This window comes from Dipodomys spectabilis, unplaced genomic scaffold (genome assembly GCF_019054845.1).
Source record: "Dipodomys spectabilis isolate Male_0828 unplaced genomic scaffold, ASM1905484v1 ptg000001l, whole genome shotgun sequence".
NCBI classification, from domain to species: Eukaryota; Metazoa; Chordata; class Mammalia; order Rodentia; family Heteromyidae; genus Dipodomys; species Dipodomys spectabilis.
This window is the reverse complement of record NW_024870678.1, coordinates 2226842-2236119: the sequence shown is the minus strand read 5'-3', so window position 1 is coordinate 2236119 and position 9278 is coordinate 2226842. Positions and strand designations below refer to the sequence as shown.

Genomic DNA, 9278 nt, shown 5'->3' with positions numbered 1-9278 from the left:
GCACAAGATTTGGATTTCTTTGTTAAGAAGGAAAATCCCTCTTGTTGGAATGGGCTCACTTTGCCATAGACATAATTAAATTATATTAATTCATTCTTCATTAATTTTTGGTTAGTCATGGGGCTTAAACTCAGGGCCTGGGCACTGTTCCTAAGCTATTTTTTTTAAGGCTAGAGTTCTACCACTTTGAGCGACAGCTACACTTTCAATTTTCTGGTGGTTAATTGGAGATAATGGACTTTCCTGCCTAGACTGGCTTTGAATCATGATCCTCAGCTCTCAGCCTCCTGAGTGGGTAGGATTATAGGCATGAGCCACCGGCACCCAGCTTATAATTTATTTAGTGTCAGTAATCGGGCTTGAATTCAGGGCCTCACTTTCTTGCTTGGTTTTTCTGCTCAGGGTTGGCATTCTACCACTTGAGCCACACTTCTGTATCTGTCTTTTTGTTGTTTAATTGGTGATAAGTATCTCTATCTTCCAGGGCTGTCTTCAGATGTTAAACCTCCTCAGTAGCTAAGACTACAAGCATTAGCCACTGGTGCCAGCTAGTTTATTTTTTAGATAAATCCTTGCTATGTAGTCCAGGCTGGTCTCAAACTAGAGATCTTCCTGTCTCGGTCTCCAAAGTGCTGAAATTACAGACATGTACCCGATGCCCAATTTATAAAGTGCTTCTTGAAAAGGTAAAAATTCTCAACTTAATATAGAAAGAGATTGATAAGATAGAATCTTCTAAACTGGTACATATGGCTTATAGCTATAGTCTTAGCTACTTAGGAGGCTGAGATCTAAGGATCATGGTTTGAAGACATCCCAGGCAGAAAATCACAAAGATTCCTATCTCTAATAAACTACTAAGGGCTGGTACTGTGGCTTAGTGGAATTGTGCTTGCCTCACATGCTTGAAGCCCTGGGTTTGATTCCTCAGTACCACATGATAGAAAAAGCTGGAAGTGGCACTGTGGCTCAAATGGTACAGTGCTACCCTTGAGCAAAAGAAGCTCAGGGACAGTGCCTAGGCTCAGAGTTCAAGCTCCAGGACTGGCAAAAATAAAAATAAAATAAACTATTAAAAAGCTGAAGGTAGAGCTGTGGCTTAAGTAGTAGAACACTATCCTTGAGCAAAAGCAGCTCAGGGATGGCACCAAGGCCCTATTTATGTTTAAGCCCCAGTACTGGCACCAAAACAAAAGCAAAACAAAACAAAAAACCAAGAATCTTCCATCCATGGAATCGTGAATAAAGGAAAAGAAATTTGTATTCACTGTGCTGTGGCAACAAAGTGTAAGCACTTAGCTAAGATGGAAAAGGCATTACATTTGTGCATGTGTTTGTAAGGGAAAAAACAGTATACATGGGGTTGGTATTACCTGTGCTTTCAAGCATCCACTAGGGGGCTTGGAATCATTTGCAGACCCATTGAAATGGGGTGGGTATTGCATTGAGGTGTGAGGAAGAGAGAGTAGAAATAATTGCATATACCTACTTAATAATGTGATTCTTTCCAGTCTCTGCAGCTAATTCCATTAAACGGAAAACCGAATGATGCTGATTGAAACTGCACAAAAGTTCTTTGCATTTATAAATTTGTCTGTATCATTAATACTAGAATGACTTACACTAAAGATTTACTCTAAAGAAAAAGCAAATATTGAAAGGAACCTAAAAATCGGCTTTGTATGCCTGAGAGGAAGTAATCTGCCTAGCAATTATATAAAGATGGTTAATTTATTCCCTTACATCATAGAGTTCATAAGCAATGTAGATTAAGATAATGATGGCTATCATTGTGATTAAAAGGTGCTTGTGACTTTAAAAAAAATAAATCCCCTAGTACACATATATGTGTATATATATATATATATATATATATATTCCATTTCAGACACATTTAGAGACAATACTAAAATAGATTTTAGTGCTATTGGACACAGATGTGCTTGTAGCTTTCCATCTTCTGTGTTCATTTGCTATCATTATTTCACTAAAATGATCTCTTAAAATAGGTATTAAAATACCACTATGAATCAGAAATTGAGTGAAATTAAGTGGAATTGATTCCAGTTTGTTATGTATTTGGAGAGTATTTGGAGAATATTCTGTGTCTGTGTTAAGTTCTAAGATAAAATGTATTTATACTTTTTTTTTTTTGGTGGTGGTCCTGGGGCTTGAACTCAGGGCCTGGGCAATGTCCTTGAACTTTTAAGCTCAAGGCTAGTGCTCTACCACTTGAGCCGCAGCTCCACTTCTGGGTTTTTGCTCACAGACTGTGAATTGGGATTCTCAGATCTCAGCCTCCTGAGTGGCTAGGATTAAAGGTGTGAGCCACCAGTGCCCGGCTTTGTATTTATACTTTAAAAAATATGGTATGTTTTCAAATTTTCATGGTCCTTGGTTAAAATATTAATATTTTGGATTTGTCTTATGATTGACAAATTAATGTAGCTTGTTCATATTGTTATTTCATGGTTAAATTGGTTCAAGTCATTCTTATACATGATCCCAAATATGCACGAAGATGGGGCTGGGAAGGTGGTTCAATGGTAGAGCGCTTGCCTTGCATGCCTGAGGCCCTGGGTTCGGTTCCTCAGCACCATATAAGCAAAAAGAAAAAAAAAAAGCGGGAAGTGGCGCTGTAGCTCAAGTGGTAGAGCGCTCGCCTTGAGCTGAAGAGCTGAGGGACAGCGCCCAGGCCCAGAGTTCAAGCCCCACGACCGACAAAAAAAAAAAAAAAAAATTATCTCTTCGTGTAGATTTGGGTTTTTGTTTTTGTTTTTGTTTTTTTTTGGGGGGGGGTGCAGTCGTGGGGCTTGAACTCTGGGCCTGGGCGCTGTCCCTCAGCTCTTCAGCTCAAGGATAGCGCTCTACCACTTGAGCTACAGCGCCACTTCTGATTTTCTGGTGGTTTATTGGAGATAGGTCTCTCCTGCCCGGGCTGGCTTTGAACTGCGATCCTCAGATCTCAGCCTCCTGAGTAGCTAGGATTACAGGCGTGAGCCACCAGCGCCCGGCACGAAGAGATAATTCTTGAAGAAAGTTAGAATATTTAAGATCAATTACTTAATTGCCCTAATATTAGGAAACTAATGTATTATCTTCACAAAAATGCTGAGTAAAACATAATTGGAAAAAACAGAAAAAAAAATAGAAAAATCCAGTTAAACATTATTAAAAACCTGGGAAGACTTAACAGATTCAACCTAAGTAAGAGTCTTCTACACTTGAGTCGAGCCAACTTTGTGTTTGGACCAAGGCAAATTGTTCATTCTAGGCATGCCAACATTAGATGACCACAATACTATGTCCACTTATACCAATCTTCCTTTCTTTTTTTTTGAGGGGGGGGGGTCCGCTCATGGGGCCTGAACTCTGGGCCTGGGCAGTGTCCCTCAGCTCTTCAGCTCAAGGCTAGCACTCTACCACTTGAGCCACAACACCACTTCCGGCTTTTTTCTTTTTGCTTATATGGTGCTGAGGAATCGAACCCAGGGCCTCTGGCACACAAGGTATGTGCTCTACCACTGAGCCACCTTCCCAGCCCCACCAATCTTCCTTTTTACTTAAAAAAAAATTTTTTTTTTTGGCGTCAATCCTGGGGCTTGAATTCAGGGCCTGGGCATTGTCCCTGAGCTTTTGTGACAAGGATAATGCTGTACCATTTGAACCACAGTTCCATTTCTGGCTTTTTATTTATTTATTTATTTTTTGGGTCCGGTCATGGGGCCTGAACTCTGGGCCTGGGCGCTGTCCCTCAGCTCTTCAGCTCAAGGCTAGTGCTCTACCACTTGAGCCACAGTGCCACTTCTGGCTTTTTTCTTTTTGCTTATGTGGTGCTGGGAATCGAACCCAGGGCCTCAGGCATGCAAGGCAAGCGCTCTACCACTGAGCCACCTTCCCAGCCCCTCTGGCTTTTTAGTAGCTAAAAGTCTTATGGACTTCCTGACCAGGCTGGTTTTGAATTGTGATTCTCAAATCTCAGCCTCTTGAGTAGCTAGGATTCACGGTGTGAGCCACTGGAGCTTGGCTCTTCCTACTTCTGTGTTACTTGTTTCCTTATAATAAACAGTCCTTGGAAACTTTATTCAGGTAAAAGTGAAGGGGAAAATGCAGAGGAAATGATTTTCAGAAATTTCCTTTCAAAGTGGGTAGATAAGAGATTTGAAAAGGGAAAAGAGAATACATGTGACCATAATCTATCATGAAGGAAAGCATAACAAATTAAGATTAATGTTTGTTTTTCTTTCCTTTTTCCTTTTTTTTCTTTTTGGCCATTCCTGGGGCTTGAACTCAGGGCCAGGGCACTGTCCCTGAGCTTCTTTTGCTCAAGGCTAGCACTCTACCACTTGAGCCACAGTTCCACTTCTGGCTTTTTCACGCATGCTAGGCAAGCACTATACCACTAAGCCACATTCCCAGCCCAATAAATACTTATTTTGAAGACATGAAGTTAAAGAGGATTTCTTCTCCAACAAGGAGTTATCTTGAAAGCCATTTAGGGAACAGAATATAAAATCTTAATGTGAATCTTTAAAATATAGTGAAATACAGTTGAAATATTCACATAATACTTGATGTTTCCTTTGAAACACCCATCACCACAGAGGGGTGATACTGGGACACATCCAGCAGAGGCTGGCACAGGACTGTGCCCAGCTGCAGCTCAGTGGATACCAGTCTGGGGAGAGGGGAGAGAAGGTTCCCCCAGCCACTGCTCCTCCAAAGGGAAGACTCCAGCCCAGAGCCTGCAAGGGGATGCCAACCGCATTCTGGGAAATGTGATATAATAGTCAAGGGCACCGGCTTTGTGGCATCAGAGAGATTTGGGTTTGAATCCCTAGGGCCTCTCCAGTGTGCACGACTTTGGGTAATCTTTCTGAGGCTCAATTTCCTCATCTACAAAGAGGGCATAGCGTTACTTTATGTTTTTTGTTTATTTTTTAGCGACAATTAAGCGATACAAAGCAATTAAGGTCTTAGCTTATTGTTGGGTAGTTTATACCATCGGTAAATTGGCACAGAATCACGTAGGTTTGGGGAATCTTCATCTGCAAAATGGGTGCACGCAGATTGGATTGCAGTGTTGCTATATTTTCCCTGTGGGTTTTTGCTGTTTTGTTGTGGTTGTGGTGGTAGTTTGCTGGTCCTGGGGCCCTGGGCCTTGTCCCTGAGATCCTTTTGCTGGAGGCTACCACTTGAGCTTCTGGCTTTTTGGGGTAGTTTATTGGAATTAACAGTCTTACGAACTTCCCTGCCCAGGGTGGCTTTGAACCGTGATCCTCAGATCTCAGCCTCCTGAGTAGCGAGGATTACAGGCGTGAACCACGGGTGGCCCGGCTTCTTGTCTTTTTTGTTAGTCAAGGGGCTTGAACTCAGATTGCAGCTTTTAATTTTTTTTTTTTTTTTTGGGTCCGGTCATGGGGCCTGAACTCTGGGCCTGGGTGCTGTCCCTCAGCTCTTCAGCTCAAGGCTAGCGCTCTACCACTTGAGCCACAGCACCACTTCCGGCTTTTTTCTTTTTGCTTATGTGGTGCTGAGGAATCGAACCCAGGGCCTCATGCGTGCAAGGCAAGCGCTCTACCACTGAGCCACCTTCCCAGCCCATCGGCTCGCAGCTTTTAAACACCAAACATTACTTTTGCAAACAAAACTATCTTCTCGCCCCCTTCCCGCCCCCCCAAATATAAATGACACTTGTTTCCAAAATGCGGGAGGAGCGGCTCCGAACGTGGGACAACTAAGAAGTGTAGAGATTGGAGAGAATCCTCGTTCCATTCCGAATAGCTTGGACACCCGTTGTACCTAGCGAACAGCTCATGCCCACCCACAGGTCGGAAAGCCTTCCCACAGCTAGGCTCGCCGATCATCCCACTCAGCGCCAGAAAGGGTGGTGGGAGAAGGAAGTAGGGGCGGAAGGGGGCGGGACTCCGGTGTAGGGGCGTGGTCTGTGGAAGAGCCCAATTGGGGTCGGGGGCGGGGCTGTAGCAAGGGGCGGAGCTCGGAGGCGGGACCTCGCCGAGTTCGTTCGCAGCACGCGCCACGTCTTCCTCAGAGAGCGTGTAGGGTACCGACGGGGGCGGGAAGAACCGAGAGGGGGCGGGCACTACCTCCTCTCGCGAGAGCTGGCGACGGCAACGGCGGCGTGTCTGTGAGAGTAGCGTGGGGGCGGGGAGGAGAGGAGCGGCGGCGTCCGAGCTACGCCACACGGGGCCGGGGCGCTGGGAGCCGGAGCGTGGAGCGGGGTCGTGGCGGCGGCGGCGAGGGGAGCGAGGAGAAGGAGGAGGAGGGGGAGCCATGGCGGGGCAGCAGTTCCAGTACGATGACAGCGGGAACACCTTCTTCTACTTCCTCACCTCCTTCGTGGGGCTCATCGTGATTCCAGCTACTTACTACCTCTGGCCCCGAGACCAGAACGCCGGTGAGTGCGGCCGCCGGCCGCCTGGGGACCGGCGCAGGCCGCGGAAGCCCCCCCGGGCCCCGCCGCTGCCGCCTGCCCCGCCGGCCCGGCCCTGCCGGCGGCGTCCCGGGTGACACCGCCCGCGCGGTCGGGCCTCGCGTCCGTCCCGGCGTCCGCCGCCGCGGGGCCCGGGCTGGGCAGCGGGTCCCCCCGCACCGCCCCTTCTCCTTGCCTTGTCCTCGGCGGGGCTTTGCTTCGCAGCCTCGCATTGTTCCGGCCGCCCCTCGCAGCCTCCCGCTGCCCCTTTGTCTGGTCTGCCTCGGCTTTCTGGGGTGTTCTCGCAGGAGGGAGCGGGATGGGGTGGGATGGGGTGGGATGGGGTGGGGAGGGTGGGAACTGGGACGTGAGGGAAGAGTTGGCCAAGGAGGAAACCGAACGGGCAGACACTACTCTTAACCGCCCCCCCCATCCCGCCGCGACCCCTCTCCGTCTGTGACAGCCCCGGTTTCCCTCTGGGTAGCTGCTGTTACCGCGGTTTGGGGGCACCCTGGAGCCGGGGGGCACGGTTAGGACTCTCCAGTGAGCTCACCAGCCGCCCCCCAGCCCCCGTCACTTCCTCTCTCGCGTTTTTCATTTGTTCACTCTCGCTGTGGGGGTTGGAAGCAGTGCCGTTATCCCTCTTCGCAGAAATAGGCATTTCTCTGTTTTCCTTCCCTTTGGAGTTTCCTGTGTATGACGGAAAAAGTACAAGCATCCAGGGCTCAACTCTTGTCTCATTCATCTTGAAGGTAGTTGTGAGGTAGCTGGTCCATTTGAATGGAGTTCTGATTATTTTTCGCGTTAAACATCGAATTAGAACACAGACTAATACATTCTTTTTCAAGATATTTTGTGTTTGGATGATGTTAGATCCCATTTGTTGCAGTCGACAAAGACATATGGTGAGTGATGCTTTTGAAGCTGAGGCAGAACTGCAAGTGCCTAAAGGATTTTTTTTTTATGATAGTGTTAACAATAACTAGTTGGTTTTTAGTATAACAACATTTAGGAAAAGCTTTCTATTGCACAAGAGAGCTGCCTAGTTGCCTAACCAGTTTAAATTGGGTGTGGTGGTGATCCAGGTTGTTTAAGTTATGTGCTGAAGTTTGGAGAACTAGTTAACAGTGAAGCGTTGAGTCAACTTAGAACTTGTTATGCTTTGAGACAATTCAGTGTCTTGTAAAATTCTTGAGTTATATAATGGTATTAAAATAAATGTAAGATAAAGAGCAACAAAGAATTCCACTTTTTCTGTACACTTCACAATAAGCGAATATAAATGTCTAAATATTCTTTGAATGCAAAATTCTACCCAAAGCTATCAGTCTTAATCAGTGGCTAGTTTCTGGATTTGGAATTTTGGACTACTGTGCTTTATTTTTCTAAGTACATTTAAATTTGAGTGGGTTCTTGGACAGTGGTTGTGTGTAAAGGCTTAATTCCGAAATGGTTTCTCAACAAATGCAGGCCTTTTAGTATCTCAAGGTAAAGAGTCCAGGTTTCATTATGGCGGCATATGTTTATCACCCATTCGTGTGTGTGTGTGTGTGTGTGTGTGTGTGTGTGTGTAGTTGGTTATGTAGAAAACAAAAGGGTATTTGGAAAGTAGATAGATTTGATTGGAATCTGCTTTGATTTGAGAAGCTGCTTTGATTTTAAAAACTTGCCATCACTTTTACTTGCTTTTTGAAAAATGAAAGTCATTTTTCATGGTGGATTTTATGTTACAAAAATTTGTTTGGTAACATATAGGAAAGGCATACTTGTGCCGCTTTCCTGTAAATAGACATGAAGAAATGCTAGTAGTTTATGTTGAGGAAATTAATATTCACTACTTGCAAGTCATGAACTTCCAATGTTACTTTATTTCATTCTCTTACAAATGAAGTGAGGTGGGTAGTTACTGCCTTGTTTTTCTTTTTTCTTTTATTGTGGGGTTTGAACTCTGGGCCTGGGTGCTGTCCCTCAGCTCTACAGCTCAAAGCTAGCGCTCACCACTTGAGCCACAGCGCCACTTCCGGTTTTCTAGTGGTTATTGAAGGTAAGAGTTTCATGGACTTTGCCTGGGCTGGCTTTGAACCGCTGTCCTCAGATTTCAGCCTCCTGAGTAGCTAGGAAAACAGGTGTGAGCCACTGGCACCCGGCACTATCCTGTTGTTCAAATGAAGAAACTGGAGGTTTGCAGGGTGTAACTTTCCTGTATGGTAGAGTCCTGATTAGAACATTGGTCTACTTAGCATCAAAGCCTGTGTTTCCATCGTGCTAGAAAGTTAGGTGAGCTATGGTATAGATTTACCCCTTCTGGACGTCTAGTTCTGTTTCACCTTGCCACAACTAGATGTATTTGTTTGGTGTTGTTCAAAATTCCATTAGGGAAATTAAGATGAACATTTAAATGTTTTTCTTTCCTAATCATTATGAAAATTGTTGGGCATTACTGTTTTTTTTTTTTTTTTTGGGGGGGGGTGCTTACCACAAGTTGCTTCTTTAGAATTATCGTGGATATTTTCATAATAGTGAATCTCCCCATCTCAACCCAATTGTAAGGTCTTGAATATCAAAAGAGAAATCTTCAATCACAAGTTTTCCAAAGTTCTGAAAAAGTTTTTCACATGTCTATAGCAAAATAAGTTGATGATTTATACTCTCAGGATACTAATAATTTTTATTTATCTCACTTAGAAAATTGTGAAGTTCTGCTTTTGGGATAGTAATTTATTGGCAATTGGTCATGTTTTAGACTTTCTGTGGCATGTTAGGAATAAACACTACATTATCTTTGTAAAATCTAAAAAACTGTGAAATACATCTGCCATAGAGGTTCTAAAAGTAAAGAATGTAG

At 44.8% G+C, this 9278-nt stretch overlaps 1 protein-coding gene across 1 annotated transcript in view; it reads left to right on the top strand.

The window, feature by feature from the left end:
- The first annotated feature begins 6164 nt into the window (after window positions 1-6164).
- Window positions 6165-9278, top strand: part of Sec63 (SEC63 homolog, protein translocation regulator) — a 74407-nt gene continuing 71293 nt past the window's right edge. Inside the window, exon 1 of the mRNA XM_042685889.1 lies at window positions 6165-6418. Within this exon, the coding sequence (XP_042541823.1) occupies window positions 6295-6418 (124 nt within the window). The 5' untranslated portion in view covers window positions 6165-6294. The remainder of the gene's footprint in view (window positions 6419-9278) is intronic.